General features: G+C 50.2%; 1 protein-coding gene across 2 annotated transcripts in view; it reads left to right on the forward strand.

The window, feature by feature from the left end:
- The window catches only part of LOC142470743 (intercellular adhesion molecule 5-like), a 34,629-nt gene extending 16,094 nt beyond the window's left edge, over positions 1–18,535 (forward strand). The window contains exons 2-6 of one of the 2 annotated variants that reach the window (XR_012789320.1): positions 2,329–2,589; positions 4,964–5,200; positions 14,871–15,131; positions 16,636–17,600; positions 17,702–18,535. Coding sequence is in view for 1 of the 2 variants with exons in the window: in XM_075577423.1 (XP_075433538.1) it covers positions 2,329–2,589; positions 4,964–5,200; positions 14,871–15,131; positions 16,636–16,724 (848 nt within the window). In the remaining variant the exon portion in view is untranslated. Of the gene's footprint in view, positions 1–2,328; positions 2,590–4,963; positions 5,201–14,870; positions 15,132–16,635 lie in introns of both variants that reach the window. The other variant, XM_075577423.1, reaches the window with a different exon arrangement.
- The last annotated feature ends 1,621 nt before the right edge of the window (positions 18,536–20,156 follow it).

Genomic DNA, 20,156 nt, shown 5'->3' on the forward strand with positions numbered 1-20,156 from the left:
GAGGATATGGGGAGAGGGGTGAGAGAGAATGAGGGGAGGGGTGAGAGAGGATGCGGGACGGGTGAGAGAGGATGCGGGAGGGATGGGGATTGAGGTTGAGGGGAGAGGGGGTGAGAGAGGTTCAGTGGAGAGGGGTCAGAGAGGATGAGGGGAGGGATGGGATGAGAGGATGTGGGGAGAGGGGGTGAGAGGTTCAGCAGAGAGGGGTGAGAGAGGATGAAGGGAGGGATGGGAAGAGAGGATAAGGGGACGAGTAAGAGGATGATGGGAGGGATGGGTGAGAGGATGAGGGGAAGCAGGGGTGAGACAGTATGGGGGTGAGAGAGGGTGAGGAGAGGGGGTGAGAGAGGATGAGCAAAGGGATGGGGAGAGAGGATAAGGGGAGGGGGTAAGAGGCTGAGGGGAGGGATGGATGAGAGAGGATGAGGGGAAGCAGGGTTGAGAGAGGATGGGGGTGAGAGAGGGTGAGGAGAGGGGGTGAGAGAGGATGAGGAGAGGGGGTGAGAGAGGATATGGGGAGAGGGGTGAGAGATGATGAGGGGAGTGATGGGATTGAGGTAAAGGGGAGAGGGGGTGAGAGAGGATGGGGGTGAGAGAGGGTTAGAGGGTGTGAGAGAGGATGAGGGCAGGGGGTGATAGAGAATGAGGGGAAAGGGTGAGAGAGGATGAGGGGAGGGGTGAGGGAGGATATGGGCAGAGGGCTGAGAGATGATGAGGGGAGGGGTGAGAGAGGATGAGGGGAGGGATGGGGATTGAGGTTAAGGGGAGAGGGGTTGAGAGAGGTTCAGTGGAGGGGTCAGAGAGGATGCGGGGAGGGATGGAGTGAGAGGATGAGGGGAGAGGGGGTGAGAGAGGTTCAGCAGAGAGGGGTGAGAGAGGATGAGGGGAGGGATGGGGAGAGAGGATGAGGGTAGGGGGGAATGAGGATGAGACGGTAAGAGGATGAGGGGAGGGATGGGTGAGAGTGGATGGAGGTGAGAGGGTGAGGAGAGGGGGTGATAGAGGATTAGTGGAGGGGGGTGAGAAAGGATGGGGAGGGTGGGGTGATAGAGGATGAGGAGACGGGGTGAGAGATGATGAGGGGAAGGGGGTGAGAGAGAATGAGGGGAGGGGTGAGAGGAAGAAGGGAGGGGAGTGAGAAAGGATGGGGGTTAGAGAGGGTGAGGGGAGAGGGTTAGAGAGGGTGAGGAGAGGGGTGAGAGAGGATGAGGGGAGGAGGTGAGAGGATGGTGAGTGAGAGAGGATGAGGGGAAGGGGATGAGAAAGGAAAAAGGGAACAGGGTGAGAGAGAATGCGGGGAGGGGTGAGAGAGGATTAAGGGAGGGTGGTGAGAGAGCATGGGGATGAGAGAGGATGAGGGGTGGGGGCAGGATAATGGAGAGAGGATGAGGGTCGGGGTGAGAAGGTGAGAGAGGATGGGGGGAGGGGGTGAGAGAGAATTTAGGTGCGGGGTGAGAAGGTGTGTCCAGTATTTTTGGAGATGCCACCTGACAACCCAACCAGGGACATTATGTATAGCGAGAGAGAGGGAGAGAAAGGGAGAGGGGGTAAGAGAGGGAGAGGGGGTAGAGGGTGGAAGAGAGGGAGAGGGCGGAAAGGGGAGGAAAGAGAGGAAGAGAGGGGGAGAGATGGAGATAAAGGAAGAGGGGGAGAGAGGGGGAGAGCAAGGCAGAGGGGAGGAAAGAGAGGGGGAGTGAGAGGGAGGGGGAGGGGGGAGAGGGTGGAAGAGGGGGTTAGAAAGGGAGAGGGGCGAGATAGGGAGGAAGAGAGGGGGAGAGATGGAGAGAAAGGAAGAGGGGGAGAGAGAGGGAGAGAGGGAGAGGGGAGGAAAGAGGTAGGGAGGGAGTGAGAGGGGGAGAGGGAGGGGAGAGAGGAAGAGGGGGGAGAGAGGGACAGAGAGTGAGAGGGACAGAGAGTGAGAGGGGAGGGATAGCGGGACAGAGAGTGAGAGAGAGGGGGAGGGGGGAAAGAGGGATAGAGAGTGAGAGAGAGGGGGAGAGAGAGAGGGGAGGGGAGAGGGAAAGAGAGAGAGGGGGGAGAGAGTGAGAGTCGGGGGTGAAGGATAGCGACAATGAGCAGGAGAAGGAATGTATATAGTGCACGTACGACACATGTGTATTGATGTAGACTATATGGTGTGTACGTGAGTGGTGCATGTATATTTGTGTGTATGTGCCTGATGCACACGTGTTGTGGGTGTATATGTACAGTACATGGTGCCTGTTTCGGGCCTGCGCTAAGGGAGTCACTCTGCGGTTCAACAAAAAACCCCATCCGCTCTTCTGCAAGAAACTCAACCTTTGGCTTCTCGCTTCCTGTCCCTTTCAGCATCGCTGCCGGAACCCGTCTTACTCGTGGAGGAAAACATCATGTTGGACGAGTCGGCGGTGATCACCTGCACGTTAAATGTCACCGAAGCCCTGGAGGTGGAATTAAAGATCCCGAACCTCACGAGCTGTGTCCAGGACCCGGGGTCTCCTCCCAAACTCACCTGCGAACAGGAAATCCCCATCGAGCTACATGGAACTGAGTTAACCTGTGAGGCTCACTTTGTAACCAAGAGCAAGCCGGAAAAGATTAACATCATGAGTACGTAACCTATATACATTAACATCCTATTGTTCCATATAACCCCTCCCTATAACTCCTCCTATTGCTCCATATAACCCCTCCCTATAACTCCTCCTATTGCTCCATATAATCCCTCCCTATAACTCCTCCTATTGCTCCATATAATCCCTCCCTATAACTCCTCCTATTGCTCCATATAAGCCCTCCCTATAATTCCTCCTATTACTCCATATAACCCCTCCCTATAACTCCTCCTATTGCTCCATATAATCCCTCCCTATAACTCCTCCTATTGCTCCATATAAGCCCTCCCTATAATTCCTCCTATTACTCCATATAACCCCTCCCTATAACTCCTCCTATTACTCCAAATAACCCCTCCCTATAACTCCTCCTATTACTACATATAAGCCCTCCCTATAATTCCTCCTATTACTCCATATAACCCCTCCCTATAACTCCTCCTATTGCTCCATATAACCCCTCCCTATAACTCCTCCTATTGCCCCATATAACCCCTCCCTATAACTCCTCCTATTGCTCCATATAAGCCCTCCCTATAACTCCTCCTATTGCTCCATATAAGCCCTCCCTATAACTCCTCCTATTACTCCATATAACCCCTCCCTATAACTCCTCCTATTGCTCCATATAACCCTTCCCTATAACTCCTCCTATTACTCCATATAACCCCTCCCTATAACTCCTCCTATTACTCCATATAACCCCTCCCTATAACTCCTCCTATTACTCCATATAACCCCTCCCTATAACTCCTCCTATTACTCCATATAACCCCTCCCTATAACTCCTCCTATTACTCCATATAACCCCTCCCTATATTCCTCCTAGATATGGATAGATACACAGACAGACAAACAGACAGACAGACAGACAAATACTAAGTCCTGCCCTGTGTTGCTTGGAGACAGGGTCGACACAGGTGTAGTGGTGTACCGAGTATCCGGAATTACCCGGTACCCGGCCTTACTTTTTCAGCTACCCGGACATTACCCAGGCCTGGCAACTGAGAAGTGGGCCCATCGTCGGGTAATACCCGGTGTCGGGTAATGTCAGGGTAGCTGAAAAGAAACAAATCAATTATCTGCAGCCAGCGACGGAAGACATCCATGAAGAGCAGCCGTGGTCCTGTGGCGGTGGCAGAATCCAAAGTGTGTCTTCAGCCGGCGTGGGAGCAGCAGGAATACATTCTACAGCACTGCAGCAGGTAGCAGTGTGAGCCGGGGAACCATGTGACCAGAGCAGGAGCGTTCCTATTGGACAGCCGTCTGTCCAATAGGAACGCTCTTGCTCCGGTCACGTGGTTCCCCGGCTCATACTGCTTGCCCGCTGCTGTGCTGTGTAATGGATTCCTGCATCTCCCACGCCGGCTGAAGACACACTTCAGATGCTGCCACTGCCACAGGACCTCTGCTGCTCTTCATAGATGTCGCCGTGGTCTTCCTCCACCCTGCAGGTAAGTGCCAACCGGGTAACCGGGTACCCGGCCGGGTAGAACTATTGATTTTGGCCGGGTACCCGTTACCCGTTTTTTTTTTATAAATCACTACCCGGTACAACACTACACAGGAGATATATATATATATATATATATAGGAAGGAGAAGGTTCAAGAGATTAGGTTCTTGACGGACTGAGAGTGGAGGAGCTTCCATGAATATAGTTAAGAAGTATGTTCCTTATATAGAACAGTCCCTGTTTATTATCTTCTAGTCAGGGACAGTGCCCCTTCAGCTTGGGTCCCGAGATATGGCCATGGTGAACTCAACGGTTCACAGAAGAGGAGGCAGGACCTCAGGGTGCCATAGGATCAGCTCTACAGGCAGATCCACACCCACCTCAGTTACAGTCTGTCTAGAAGTGGCAGTTCAGAGACAGGAGTGGGGTGTAGATCCCCTATATATATTGAGTCGGCCAGGCACCGAAAAGGAACACACAGGACAGAGCGTGACGGACGTTATGAAGAACGGGGACAGGTCAATAAAGGAGAATCCAACCTAGTGTCCGCAACTCCCCAATGTGTTAAGTGAGGGCGCCTGGGGATGTAACCATCAAGAGTACAGACAAGCCAAATGAAACTAATGTCACCTATACGTATGTGTGCTGTGTATGGATGAGAAGAGCCCTAGTAATGGGGAGCATAAATTAAGAGCGTTGTTTGCACTGCAAAAGTTCCTGGCGCCCACCATTTCCATCTTTGCTACCTCATTGCCCAGCCCACGAAGCCTGCACCCTGAACAAGGTAATGTCCTCTGAGAAGCCATTGATAGAGACACTGATGTAAAGTCCCTGGGAGCCGGGCAGGGACGGTTAGAGTTAGGTAGATTCATAGATACATAGACGATATATACATATCATTCTCTTACTTTCAGAGGAACCTGAATTTACAGACTGTCCGACAACTGTAACTTGGGTAGAGGGAGAAACGACCAGCTTTCACTGCAAAGCCGTCGGATACCCAACTCCTGAAGTGAAGTGCACCCGAGACAACGCAAGTTATAAAGAAGAGCAGCCCATTGTGCCGTCAAGAAACTTATCTGGCAAATACAGCTGCAGAGCTAAAAACAAAGTAGATGCAACCTTACAAATGGTGACAGTGTCTGTCCAGTGTAAGTATATATCTATCTATATTTGAATATACATATGTTTAAAAAAAAAGTTTTGTTAGTGTGTGTATATATACATATAATTTTCATCTCCAGCCCGTGTCTCCCCACTGCTGGATGAAGCCTCCCCAATAATCTCCCAGGTACTGCGGTTACAGCCGCTCTTCTCCACGTCGCCCCAACACATGTTCCCCTCTCATCCTCCCGTCTTACTCTTGGTCTTTTAATCTCTCTTGGAATCCAGTCGAGTTCCATCTTTGTCCAACGATGGTCATTCCTTCTTGCGCTATGTCCGTCCCACCGCCATTTTATTTTCTTCCCCCTTGTGATGATGTCACAGACTTGTGTTTGGTTTCGAACCCCATTCATTCTTTTTTCCGTAATACCCAGCGTGCATCTCTCCATAACTTTTTTGCGTTGTCTCAAAGCTTCTGAATTATCTTCCCATTTAGTAACTAGGGGAGTAAAAAACGACTTCAGGGTCAACCTAGTGTCAAATTGAAATGGTTAGTTAACTTTAGGTATAACTTTTATACACAATTTAAAATACTAATATGCACTTTTAAATAAAAGAAAATAAACAAACAATGAAAAGGCAATGATATGCCTCTAAAACTCATTAAACGTGGGTGGTCTGGGTATGTGGGTGGATGTGGGATAATTAGTGGTAATTAGTCTTGCAGTAATTACTGATTGTGTAGTTGCTTACTGTCAAAAACATATCATCACCCTGACACAATAGGATTCATAGGTACCGCCTGCATAAACAGTGACAATTGGTCTGATAATGATGGGCTAATTGTATCTCCATGAGAAGGACCTTATGCTGTGCACTGTAGAGATTGCATCAATGAATACGTCCTTTAGGGTTGTGTAATTATAGTAATATCACTGCACTCTCACTAAAGCAATCACATACCTGTATAAATAAAATCAGATGCATTGTAAGGAACCCCGACCCTCCTCTAATAGTGTGTCTGAGATCAGATGCATTGTAAGGAACCCCGGCCCTCCGCTAATAGCGCGTTGAGATCAGATGCATTGTAAGGAACCCCAACCCTCTCTAGTAGCGCGTCTGAGATCAGATGTATTGTAAGGAACCCCAACCCTCTCTAATAGCGCGTCTGCGATCAGATGCATTGTAAGGAACCCCAACCCTCTCTAATAGCGCGTCTGAGATCAGATGCAATGTGGGGAACCACAACCCTCTCTAATAGCGCATCTGAAATCAGATGCATTGTAAGGAACCCCAACCCTCTCTAATAACGTGTCTGAGATCAGATGCATTGTAAAGAACCCCGACCCTCCTCTAATAGCGCGTCTGAGATCAGATGCATTGTAAGGAACCCTGACCCTCTCTAATAGCGCATCTGAGATCAGATGCATTGTAAGGAACCCCCAACCCTCTCTAATAGCGCATCTGAGAACAGATGCATTGTAAGGAACCCCGACCCTCTCTAATAGCGCGTCTGAGTTCAGATGCATTGTAGGGAACCCCAACCCTCTTTAATAGCGCGTCTGAGATCAGATGCATTGTAAGGAACTCCAACCCTCTCTAATAGCGCGTCTGAGAGCAGATGCATTGTAAGGAACCCCGACCCTCTCTAATAGCTTGTCTGAGATCAGATGCATTGTAAGGAACCCCGACCCTCTCTAATAGCTTGTCTGAGATCAGATGCATTGTAAGGAACCCCGACCCTCCTCTAATAGCGCGTCTGAGATCAGATGCATTGTAAGGAACCCTGACCCTCTCTAATAGCGCATCTGAGATCAGATGCATTGTAAGGAACCCCCAACCCTCTCTAATAGCGCGTCTGAAATCAGATGCATTGTAAGGAACCCCGACCCTCTCTAATAGCGCGTCTGAGTTCAGATGCATTGTAGGGAACCCCAACCCTCTCTAATAGCGCGTCTGAGATCAGATGCATTGTAAGGAACTCCAACTCTCTCTAATAGCGCGTCTGAGATCAGATGCATTGTAAGGAACCCCGACCCTCTCTAATAGCTTGTCTGAGATCAGATGCATTGTAAGGAACCCCGACCCTCCTCTAATAGCGCGTCTGAGATCAGATGCATTGTAAGGAACCCTGACCCTCTCTAATAGCGCATCTGAGATCAGATGCATTGTAAGGAACCCCCAACCCTCTCTAATAGCGCGTCTGAAATCAGATGCATTGTAAGGAACCCCGACCCTCTCTAATAGCGCGTCTGAGTTCAGATGCATTGTAGGGAACCCCAACCCTCTCTAATAGCGCGTCTGAGATCAGATGCATTGTAAGGAACTCCAACTCTCTCTAATAGCGCGTCTGAGATCAGATGCATTGTAAGGAACCCCGACCCTCTCTAATAGCTTGTCTGAGATCAGATGCATTGTAAGGAACCCCAACCCTCTCTAATAGCGCGTCTGAGATCAGATGCATTGTAAGGAACCCCAACCCTCTCTAATAGCTTGTCTGTGATCAGATGCATTGTAAGGAACCCCAACCCTCTCTAATAGCGCGTCTGAGATCAGATGCATTGTAAGGAACCCCAACCCTCTCTAATAGCGTGTGTGAGATCAGATGCATTGTAAGGAACCCCAACCCTCTCTAATAGCGTGTGTGAGATCAGATGCATTGTAAGGAACCCCAACCCTCTCTAATAGCGTGTCTGGGATCAGATGCAATGTAAGGAACCCCAACCCTCTCTAATAGCGCGCCTGAGATCAGATGCATTGTAAGGAACCCCAACCCTCTCTAATAGCGCGTCTGAGATCAGATGCATTGTAAGGAACCCCAACCCTCTCTAATAGCATGTCTGAGATCAGATGCATTGTAAGGAACCCCAACCCTCTCTAATAGCGCGTCTGAGATCAGATGCATTGTAAGGAACCCCAACCCTCTCTAATAGCTTGTCTGTGATCAGATGCATTGTAAGGAACCCCAACCCTCTCTAATAGCGCGTCTGAGATCAGATGCATTGTAAGGAACCCCAACCCTCTCTAATAGCGTGTGTGAGATCAGATGCATTGTAAGGAACCCCAACCCTCTCTAATAGCGTGTGTGAGATCAGATGCATTGTAAGGAACCCCAACCCTCTCTAATAGCGTGTCTGGGATCAGATGCAATGTAAGGAACCCCAACCCTCTCTAATAGCGCGCCTGAGATCAGATGCATTGTAAGGAACCCCAACCCTCTCTAATAGCGCGTCTGAGATCAGATGCATTGTAAGGAACCCCAACCCTCTCTAATAGCGTGTCTGAGATCAGATGCATTGTAAGGAACCCCAACCCTCTCTAATAGCGCGTCTGAGATCAGATGCATTGTAAGGAACCCCAACCCTCTCTAATAGCTTGTCTGTGATCAGATGCATTGTAAGGAACCCCAACCCTCTCTAATAGCGCGTCTGAGATCAGATGCATTGTAAGGAACCCCAACCCTCTCTAATAGCGTGTGTGAGATCAGATGCATTGTAAGGAACCCCAACCCTCTCTAATAGCGTGTGTGAGATCAGATGCATTGTAAGGAACCCCAACCCTCTCTAATAGCGTGTCTGGGATCAGATGCAATGTAAGGAACCCCAACCCTCTCTAATAGCGCGCCTGAGATCAGATGCATTGTAAGGAACCCCAACCCTCTCTAATAGCGCGTCTGAGATCAGATGCATTGTAAGGAACCCCAACCCTCTCTAATAGCGTGTCTGAGATCAGATGCATTGTAAGGAACCCCAACCCTCTCTAATAGCGTGTCTGAGATCAGATGCATTGTAAGGAACCCCAACCCTCTCTAATAGCGTGTCTGAGATCAGATGCATTGTAAATTCATCTGTATTTGGTACCATTTTAAAATGACCAGTAAATTACATACAAAGTAAACAAGTGGATCAGTTCTGTACTATAAGAAAATACTTGTAGCATTTGCTTTAAACAATTTTTAAAGAAATGTTGAATGTATTCTAATGCAGCAAGCATTTTTTTTTTCTATAAAGAACAAAGAAGGGGATTGGGTGGTCAGCAAACCCGAAAAAATGCTAGCAACTCACCGGTATGAAAAAATAAAAAAGGGGACAAAGTGGGGACAAAACATGAGGATTCTCATCCCACGCGTTTCACGCTGTAATAGCGCTTTCTCAAGGAATACCCGAACTGTTTATACCTATATACTATCGTAAATAGACCACCAGAGATTTAATTATATCTCTTTAAGGTTGTCTTTTGAGCTATGAATGGCTCCTCCACAACTAATTTTTTTTTCTATAGCAACCATTTACACAGTCACATCCCCTTCCTCTTCTGAAACAGGCTCTGGCACACCCCTTTTTGTGCCCTGCCCTCTCTCTAGCAGTGCACCAATTGTATCTAGTGACTTCCTGGACACATGACCTTCCCCATAGAACTTTGCCTCTTTGGTCCTCTTCTGCCGCACTGACAGCCATTTAGTGAACCCCCAGAGCCGATTCTTCGCCGATCGATCACAGGGGAACGGATGGATCGGCAACTTAGCGAATCACTTGTCATAGATAAACAAGTGCTTGTTACATTATAATACCTTCAAAAAGTCATTCAGAGCTGTTTTTAAAAAAATCTACAATGTATTTTCTCCTATTACAGAACTGCTTTCGTTAAAAAAAAACACAAATGTGGGATATTGCTTGGTCTGCAGCTTTAAGTGGATTTATTAACTCCCAACACTTTCCCCTGATGGAGTAAGCGAAGGCTTTGTTTACACGCCCTTTCCTTTCAATCCAGGCTCAATTCCAACATTTTTATTGAACTACATTCCATTCTATTTGTCTGTGTTTATTTATTTACTTTCTGTTACTTTCTCATGCCGTTTTTACCATAACAAATATCCGTTAGAGCAGTGGTTTTCAACCATTTTTCTCTCGGGGCGCCCCTAAACACTGTGCTCAGTTAGCACCCCCACAGCGGGACCGGGTCACAGACAACACAGAACAGAGAGAAAGAGAGTCACATAGGGCAGGGGAATAACAGGAGTCAGAAGGGGCAGGGGAATAAGAGGAGTCAGAAGGGGCAGGGGAGTCAGAGGGGGCAGGGGAGTCAGAGGGGGCAGGGGAGACAGGGGAGACAGAGGGGGCAGGGGAATAAGAGGAGTCAGAAGGGGCGGGGGAGTCAGAGGGGGCAGGGGAATAACAGGAGTCAGAAGGGGCGGGGGAGTCAGAGGGGGCAGGGGAGTCAGAGGGGGCAGGGGAATAACAGGAGTCAGAAGGGGCGGGGGAGTCAGAGGGGGCAGGGGAGTCAGAGGGGGCAGTGGAGACAGGGGAGACAGAGGGGGTAGGGGAATAACAGGAGTCAGAGGGGGCAGGGGAGTCAGAGGGGGCAGGGGAGTCAGAGGGGGCAGGGGAGTCAGAGGGGGCAGGGGAATAACAGGAGTCAGAGGGGGCAGGGGAGTCAGAGGGGGCAGGGGAATAACAGGAGTCAGAGGGGGCAGGGGAATAACAGGAGTCAGAGGGGGCAGGGGAATAACAGGAGTCAGAGGGGGCAGGGGAATAACAGGAGTCAGAGGGGCAGGGGAATAACAGGAGTCAGAGGGGGCAGGGGAATAACAGGAGTCAGAGGGGGCAGGGGAATAACAGGAGTCAGAGGGGGCAGGGGAATAACAGGAGTCAGAGGGGCAGGGGAATAAGAGGAGTCAGAGGGGCAGGGGAATCAGAAGGGGCAGGGGAGTCAGAAGGGGCATGTGAGCCAGAGGGGGCAGGGGAGTCAGAGGGGCAGGGGAGTCAGAGGGGCAGGGGAGTCAGAGGGGGCAGGGGAGTGATAGGGGGTAGGGGAGTCAGACGGGGCAGGGGACTCAGAGGGGACAGGGGAGCCAGAGAGGGGGCAGGGGAGCCAGAGGGGGCAGGGGAGTCAGAGGGGGCAGGGGAGTCAGAGGGGGCATGTGAGCCAGAGGGGGCAGGGGAGTCAGGGGGGCAGGGGAGTCCGAGAGGGCAAGAGAGTGAGAGGGGGCAGGGGAGTGAGAGGGGGCAGGGGAGTCAGAGGGGGCAGGGGAGTCAGAGGGGGCAGGGGAGTGAGAGGGGGCAGGGGAGTCAGAGGGGGCAGGGGAGTGAGAGGGGGCAGGGGAGTCAGAGGGGGCATGTGAGCCAGAGGGGGCAGGGGAGTCAGGGGGGCAGGGGAGTCTGAGAGGGCAAGAGAGTGAGAGGGGCAGGGGAGTGAGAGGGGGCAGGGGAGTGAGAGGGGGCAGGGGAGTCAGACAGGGGCAGGGGAGTCAGACAGGGCAGGGGAGTCAGAGGGGGCAGGGGAGCCAGAGAGGGCAAGAGAGTGAGAGGGGGCAGGGAAGTGAGAGGGGGCAGGGGAGCCAGAGGGGGCAGGGGAGTCAGAGGGGGCAGCGGACTGAGAGGGGGTAGGGGAGTCAGACGGGGCAGGGGAGTCAGAGGGGGCAGGGGAGCCAGAGAGGGGGCAGGGGAGTCAGAGAGGGGGCAGGGGAGTCAGAGGGGGGGCAGGGGAGTCAGAGGGAGCAGGGGAGCCAGGGGGCAGGGGAGCCAGAGGGGGCAGGGGAGTCAGAGGGGGCAGGAGAGTCAGAGGGGGCAGGGGAGTCAGAGGGGGCAGGGGAGCCAGGGGGGGCAGGGGAGCCAGAGGGGGCATGGGATTCAAGGGGGGCAGGGGAGCCAGAGGGGGCAGGGGAGCCAGAGGGGGCAGGGGAGTGAGAGGGGGCAGGGGAGTCAGAGGGGGCAGGGGAGTCAGAGGGGGCAGGGGAGAGGGCAAGGGAGACAGAGGGGGCAGGGGAGCCAGAGAGGGGGCAGGGGAGTCAGAGGGGGCAGGGGAGTCAGAGGGGGCAGGGGAGAGGGCAAGGGAGACAGAGGGGGCAGGGGAGCCAGAGAGGGGGCAGGGGATTCAGAGGGGGCAGGGGAGTCAGAGGGGGCAGTGGAGAGGGCAAGGGAGACAGAGGGGGCAGGGGAGTCAGAGGGGGCAGGGGAGTCAGAGGCGGAAAAGGAGTCAGAGGGGGCAGGGGAATAAGAGGAGTCAGAGGGGGCAGGGAGTCAGAGAGGGGGCAAGGGAGCCAGAGAGGGGGCAGGGGAGTCAGAAGGGGCAGGGGAGTCAGAGGGGGCGTGGAGTCAGAGGGGGCAGGGGAGGCAGGGGGGCAGGGGAGTGAGAGGGGGCAGGGAAGTCAGAAGGGGCAGGGGAGTCAGAGGGGGCAGGGGAGTCAGAAGGGGCAGGGGAGTCAGAGGGGGCAGGGGAGTCAGAGGGGGCAGAGGAGTCAGAGGGGGCATGTGAGCCAGAGGGGGCAGGGGAGTCAGAGGGGGCAGGGGAGTGAGAGGGGGCAGGGGAGTCAGAGGGGGCAGGGGAGTGAGAGGGGGCAGGTGAGTCCGAGTGGGCAAGAGAGTGAGAGGGGGCAGGGGAGTCAGAGGGGGCAGGTGAGTCAGAGAGGGGGCAGGGGAGTCAGAGGGGGCAGGGGAGTCAGAGGGGGCAGGGGAGAGGGCAAGGGAGTCAGAGAGGGGGCAGGGGAGTGAGAGGGGGCAGAGGAGTCAGAGGGGGCAGGGGAGCCAGAGAGGGGGCAGGGGAGCCAGAGAGGGGGCAGGGGAGCCAGAGAGGGGGCAGGGGAGTCAGAGGGGGCAGGGGAGCCAGGGGGGGCAGGGGAGTCAGAGGGGGCAGGGGAGTCAGAGGGGGCAGGGGGGGCAGGGGAGTCAGGGGGGGCAGGGGAGCCAGAGGGGGCAGGGGATTCAAGGGGGCAGGGGAGCCAGAGGGGGCAGGGGAGTGAGAGGGGGCAGGGGAGCCAGAGGGGGCAGGGGAGTCAGAGGGGGCAGAGGAGTCAGAGGGGGCAGGGGAGTCAGAGGCGGAAAAGGATCAAAGGGGGCAGGGGAGTCAAGGGGGCAGGGGAGTGAGAGGGTGCAAGGGAGTCAGAGGGGGCAGGGGAGCAAGAGAGGGGGCAGGGGAGCCAGAGAGGGGGCAGGGGAGTCAGAGGGGGCAGGGGAGTCAGAGAGGGCAAGGGAGTCAGAGGGGGCAGGGGAGACAGAGGGGGCAGGGGAGTCAGAGGGGGCAGGAGAGTCAGAGGGGGCAGGGAAGTCAGAGGGGGCAGAGGAGTCAGAGGGGGCAGAGGAGTCAGAGGGGGCAGGGGAGTCAGAGGGGGCAGGGGAGTCAGAGGGGCAGGGGAGTCAGAGGGGGCAGGGGAGTCAGAGGGGGCAGGGGAGTCAGGGTCAGGGAGGGCAGGGGAGTCAGAGAGGGCAGGGGATTCAAGGGGGGCAGGGGAGTCAGAGGGGCAGGGGAGAGGGCAGGGGAGTGGGCAGGGAAGTCAGAGGGGGCAGGGGAGTGAGAGAGGGCAGGGGAGTCACAGAACCAATACACACAGGACAGAGGCACACAGCCTCGCCTCTCTCCGGCCCATGCTGCTTCCTCCTCTGCTTGGCCACACTCCGCAGGCTCCTGACGCCACCTCCTGATTGGCTTCTGGCTGGGTAATGCAGCCAATCAGGATAGAGCAAACTGCCCAGCCCTGCTCTCTCCCTGCTCCGGGAGAACGGGGCAAATCCCGCGGAACCCTTTTGAACCCCAGGGGGGGATGCAGAACCCCTGTTGGGAAACACTGAGTTAGGCTGCGCTTATAGCGCCGGCGACAGCGACGTCGCCTCAAAACAAACGCATTGCCGCCGTCGCGTGCGCTTATAGTAAGCGCGACGCGACGGAGCGACGGCTTGGAAGCCATCGCAATTTGATTTTTCCAGCGACCACAGCCTGACGTCACCGTTGCGTCGCTGCCGGCACTATAAGCGCGGCCTTAGGGTTTTCCAAAACAATATATTCACCACATTGCTAAAAGGAAAAACAAACAACAGTGAAACGCGCATCGGCTTTTGCTGACGTCATAGCTCGTCGTCTTTCTCCCCGGGCGGCCATCTACGAGGGTAGCTCCCCGCCATGATATTATATATGATGTTGTCGATCGGAGCCTGTTTGCGCTCTTATGCACCCTAGGGTGTTTTATTTACTTAAATAATAATAATAATTGTTTGTTCTTGTATAGCGCTGCTAGTATTACGTAGCGCTTTACAGAGACATTTTGCAGGCGCAGGTCCCTGCCCCGTGGAGCTTACAATCTATGCTTTTAAGGAGATAAAGTGACTTGCCCAAGGTCACAAGGCAATTGAACCAGGCTCCCCTGCTGCAAACTCAGTGCCAGTCAGTGTCTTTACTCACTGAGCCACTCCTTCACTCAGAGGGAATCACCCAACTCTAGGACTTATCCTCATTAACTTGGGTTGGAATCCATCCTATCTGTATATGTAATGATGGGCCCCATATCTTGTTATGTGTGTCTGTTATGCGTCTTTCTTTTAGTAAGAAATGCAGAAGATGTTGAACCAATCCTGTATACAGCTCAACCCCGTTATAGCGCGATCCGTTACAACGCGGAGCCGCTTATAGCGCGATGTGAGCGTGGCTCCCAATTTTTGTATTTATGAATACTTTACAACACGATTATTGGTGTCTTAAATACTTTATTGTACAAGGCATACAAATTGTACATTATTTCTAACGCGATCCGCTTATAACGCGATGTGATTCTTTGGACCCAAGCACAGCGTTATAAGGGGGTTAAGCTATATTTTGTTTTTTTTTCTATTATTATTTGTAAAAATCGTCAATAATTTTGTATCTATTTAGAAGGACACGTGTGTACATGTATAGGTAGATATACTGTATATACTTTTTTTTCCTTCTTCATTTCATTCTTATTTTCAGACAAGCCAAAAATATTACGTTTTGAAGCCGTGCCGAGGTCGCCGGTGGCAGAGGGACAGAACGTCACCCTGCACTGCGAGGCAGAGGGTCTCCCGTCTCCCACCTACAGCTGGGAGAGCCCAGTGCCCGGCCTAAAGTTTTCTCCTGACAACCGCACGGCTTGGATCCAGTCCGTGGCACGGAGACACGTGGCACGTTACACGTGCAAAGCTCAAAATAAGCATGGGGTGGACACCCGGGTGCAGGAAATCACTTTAGCAGGTACAGTAATGCTCACTTAGCGGTCAGTCTGGCTGGTTTGGGGAGAGTCTCGCTGATGTAGGGTCAGTCTCGCTGATTTAGGGTCAGTCTCGCTGATTTGGGGTCAGTCTCGCTGATTTGGGGTCAGTCTCGCTGATTTGGGGCCAGTCTCGCTGATTTGGGGTCAGTCTCGCTTATTTATGGTCAGTCTAGCTGATTTTGGGTCAGTTTCGCTGATTTTGGGTCAGTCTCAGTGATTTTGGGTCAGTCACACTGATTTGGGGTCAGTCTCAGTGATTTCAGGTCAGTCACACTGATTTAGGGTCAGTCTCAGTAATTTTGGGTCAGTCACACTGATTTAGGGTCAGTCTCAGTGATTTTGGGTCAGTCACACTGATTTAGGGTCAGTCTCAGTGAGTTTGGGTCAGTTTTGTTCATTTAGGATTAGTCTCGCTGATTAAGGGACAGTCTCAGTGATTCTGGGTCAGTCTCGCTGATTTAGTCTCGCTGATTTAGGGTCCGTCTCAGTGATTTGGAGTCAGATAAGAATTTGGGGTCAGTCTAAGTTATTTGGGATCAGTCTGGCTGATTTAGGGTCAGTCTCAGTGATTTGGGATCAGTCTCAGTGATTTGGGATTAGTCACACTGATTTGAAGTCCATCTCAAATAATTGCGGGGCTGTCTCATTAATATGAGATCACTCTCACTGCTACAAGGTCACTCTCACTGATACAAGGTCACTCTCACTGATACAAGGTCACTCTCACTGATACAAGGACATTCTCACTGATACAATGACACTCTCACTGATACAAGGACACTCTCACTGATACAAGGTCACTCTCACTGATACAAGGTCACTCTCACTGATACAAGGTAACTCTCACTGATACAAGTTCACTCTCACTGATACAAGGTCACTCTCACTGATACAAGGACACTCTCACTGATTCAAGGTCACTCTCACTGATACAAGGTCACTCGCTGATACAAGGTCACTCTCACTGATACACGGACACTCACTGATACAAGGTCACTCTCACTGATACAAGGACACTCACTGATACAAGAACACTCTCACTGATACAAGGACACTCTCACTGATACAAGGACACTCTCACTGATACAAGGACACTCACTGATACAAGGTCACTCTCACTGATACAAGGACACTCTCACTGATATAACGACACTCTCACTGATACACAGACACTCTCACTGATATACGGACACTCTCACTGATACACAGACACTCTCACTGATACAACGACACTCTCACTGATACGACACTCTCACTTTCTCTTTTCTCCCCTCGCAAAGCCCATTTAGGATTTAAAAACGAGGCCCCTTTCAACCCATGTTGGTGTCACAGGCGTAGCCAATGTGCGCCATTATCTTTCCTTCCTTCCATTGTTTGGGTAGAGCCATTTAGTACAAATATTTTAGCGTTGTGACAATCATTTCTAGGGCACAATGTGTTGCTCACGGCGTCTAAGAAACTTCTTCTACCATTTCTTTTCTTTAGGAAACAGCAGGGCAGAAAAGACCCAACCAACATGGGGGACCATCTTTTTCACGTTGATATCCTCAAGTTTGATTTACCTGGTGTGTTAAAGGATATTCTTTCTCGGGGGGATTCGCAGTGGTAAAACCCCAATCCTACGTCATGAAGATGTTTCAATTCAAATGTTCCCTGTTAGTTTTCAACCTTATGCGAGAGGGAGAGGGAGAGGGCAATAGGAGGAGTTATAGGGAGAGGGAGAGGGCAATAGGAGGAGTTATAGGGAGAGGTTATATGGGGTAATAGGAGGAGTTATAGGGAGAGGTTATATGGGGTAATAGGAGGAGTTATAGGGAGAGGTGTTTCTGTTTCGTTTAAGATTTCCAATCCTATTCATATTTAATATTATATTGTAATTAAATTAATTAGGGTTGATCAGGTGTACAATAACAGATGCCACCTTCATTAATGTGATCCGCAAAGCATCTACTTTAGACAAGGCATACGTCGCATGTAAGTATTTCTCCGGACAGTAGAGGAATTTTCTGTGTAGATCTTGTTACATACGGTCGGTCGGAGAGGTATTTTTTTAAGTCAAGAGATAAGGTTAGTGTCGTAATAGGATAACAGCTGTTGAGGGATGTCTGAAGAAGGGCCAGTAAGTTTTCATTTAGTTAACCATCGACAACTGATGGTAAAGCTGATGCAAATCATATCGGATAATAACTTGGGTAATGAATGATACAGCTCAACCCCGTTATAGCGCGATCCGTTACAACGCGGATCTGCTTATAGCGCGATGTGAGCGTGGCTCCCAATTTTCGTATTTATGAATACTTTACAACACGATTATTGGTATCTTAAATACTTTATTGCACAATGCATACAATTGTACATTATTTCTAACGCGATCCGCTTATAACGCGACGTGATTCTTTGGACCCCAAGCACAGCGTTATAAGGGGGTTGAGCTGTATGTACATAAGGAGGTATAATATCATGTTCAATGATCTGGAGTCTTCTGTAAGACACATGGCGATACCACATATCTGATAATAACTAGGGTAGTGAATTATATGTATAAAAGGAGGTATAATATCACGTTCAATGATCTGGAGTCGTCTGTAAGACACATGGCGGTACCGCATATCTGATAATAACTGGGGTAGTGAATTATATGTACATAAGGAGGTATAATATCATGTTCAATGGTCTGGAGTCTTCTGTAAGACACATGGCGATACGACATATCTGATAATAACTGGGGTACTGAATTATATGTACATAAGGTGGTATAATATCATGTTAAATGGTCTGGAGTCTTCTGTAAGACACATGGCGGTACCACATATCTGATAATAACTGGGGTAGTGAATTATATGTACATACGGAGGTATAATATCATGTTCAATGATCTGGTGTCTTCTGTAAGACACATGGCGATACCATATTCGGTCATGGTCTTGGGACCAGGAAGACGGATGAAGGGAATATTTTCTGGGTAAATACCGACAGGTTTAGTTAGAAAAAGGGACGCCAAAATAACATCGGTAGCCAGGATGACTTCAAGATAACAGGAGAAAGTAGGTTTCCACCCAGAGGAAAGAATGCAAATGCAATCTGTTTGAAAAGAACATATTTTATTTGATGTAACCACCATTTATCTGCTGTGTCTGAATGTAAGTAATATCTTCCGATAATAAGCGCTTATTTTTGTGTGCTAAAAACCTGGAGCGCAGAGCATTTTTTTAAAAATATCGCTGTTGAAAATACAAAAAGACATATTACATTTTACAGATAACATGCCTTAATATTTATGGTTAGCTGGCAAGGAGTTTTGTGTTGTGTTTATTTGTGTTGTGTTGTGCTGGCAAGGACCATTGTGCTGTAGTTATTAATAAAGCTGAGGCAGTATTTCATCAAAGTCGTTGTGGTCTGTGTTTTATTTGGGGCGGAAGTGTGAGTCGAGTGCACGGGGTAAAATGTATTGTAAAGTTTCCCCAGGTAATGAAAGTGCTGTAATATACAGCATCGTAGGACTACATCACTAACAGCCTTATGCATATCAAACTTTAATGATTTTGCTAACACAAATGAATGTGTGTGTATATATATATATACACACACACACACACACACACACACACACATCACACACCACACACACACGAAAAACAAGACCCCTTCTATTTTTCGCCATATCTTGCTGGAAAAAAAATCATCCAGTTTTCATGAGAATGTGAGCAATTAGAAGTCTGTCACAGTTAATTATTACATGCAAGAATGATTCATCTAATAAACATCCTTTGGAATTGGTGACGTCGTGATGACCTCATCAAGTGCATAGTTACAGAATGGCGTTTAGCGAGGAAGACACGCCCGTTATCAAGTGCTCGAGACGGAGCAAAAATGATGGTCCATAACCCTGAGATAAAATGTTTCCTGGTAAAGGACGGACGCTAGGAGGACCCAGAAAAACTAATTTGTATCATTCAGGAGCGGGAGAAGTGCATCATCAATGATGCAATCAGACCGTGGCGTTCTCATCTCCGGGCGCACATTTCAGCAGCAGGAGGAGGGGAGTTTGAACACACACTATGAACTCAAACTTTATAGTAACCTTAGAGTCTCAGGTTAGATTGCAGCAGTTTAACACGTTTACAAGTGACGAAGGAAAAACTCCTGTTTCCCGTTTAAGGAACGTGAACCTCCCGCAGGGTATCTGGGACGTTGTGACATCATACAGTGACATCACTGTAGTAAACACCAGTGGACTTTCTACATTGTGCTTCTTATATAGGGTCAATAACTTAATGTGCAGAACAGACCTACAATTGGGCAGACACACAGCAGCTCTGAATGTTTAAAATAGACAGACAGATAATCTCTGTGGAAAGTGACAATGCTGCTTTTCGGGTGAAAGTGACACATCTTTTGACGAGATTTGATAAGCGCAGGTAGTACAATATGCAGAGATTGCACAATACACAGAGACACATTTTAATGACGTGGAACCAATGGTTTTTTCCTTCTTACTAACGAAACAGCGGTTTAACAGGAAATGTTTTCATTAAATATTAAGACGACAGTCATCGAATGTCCTGAAAAGCAATTAAAAAGGGAACATGGTTATATAGCAAGTGCTCGTCTGTTCATGGTTATATTCATTTGGGGAGGCGGGGGGTATATATGTGAATATGTATGAGAGGGAGAGAGGGAGAGAGGGAGAGAGGGAGAGAGGGAGAGAGAAAGCAAAAGAGGGAGAAAGAGAGAGAGGACAGGAAGCAGAAGAGAAAGAGAGAAAGGAAGATAGAAAAGGGGAGAGTGAGAGAGAGGGATAAGAGATAGAGAGAGAGGGGTGGAGGAAGAAAGAGAGGGAGAGAGAGAAAAAGGAATATAGATACAGAGCGGAGAGAGAGAGAGAGAGAGAGAGAGAGAGAGAGAGAGAGAGAGAGAGAGAGAGAGAGAGAGAGAGAGAGAGAGAGAGAGAGAGAGAGAGAGAGAGAGAGAGAGATGGAAAGAGGAAAAGAGAAAGCGAAAGAGAG

Source organism: Ascaphus truei, chromosome 20 (genome assembly GCF_040206685.1).
Source record: "Ascaphus truei isolate aAscTru1 chromosome 20, aAscTru1.hap1, whole genome shotgun sequence".
Taxonomy (NCBI): Eukaryota; Metazoa; Chordata; class Amphibia; order Anura; family Ascaphidae; genus Ascaphus; species Ascaphus truei.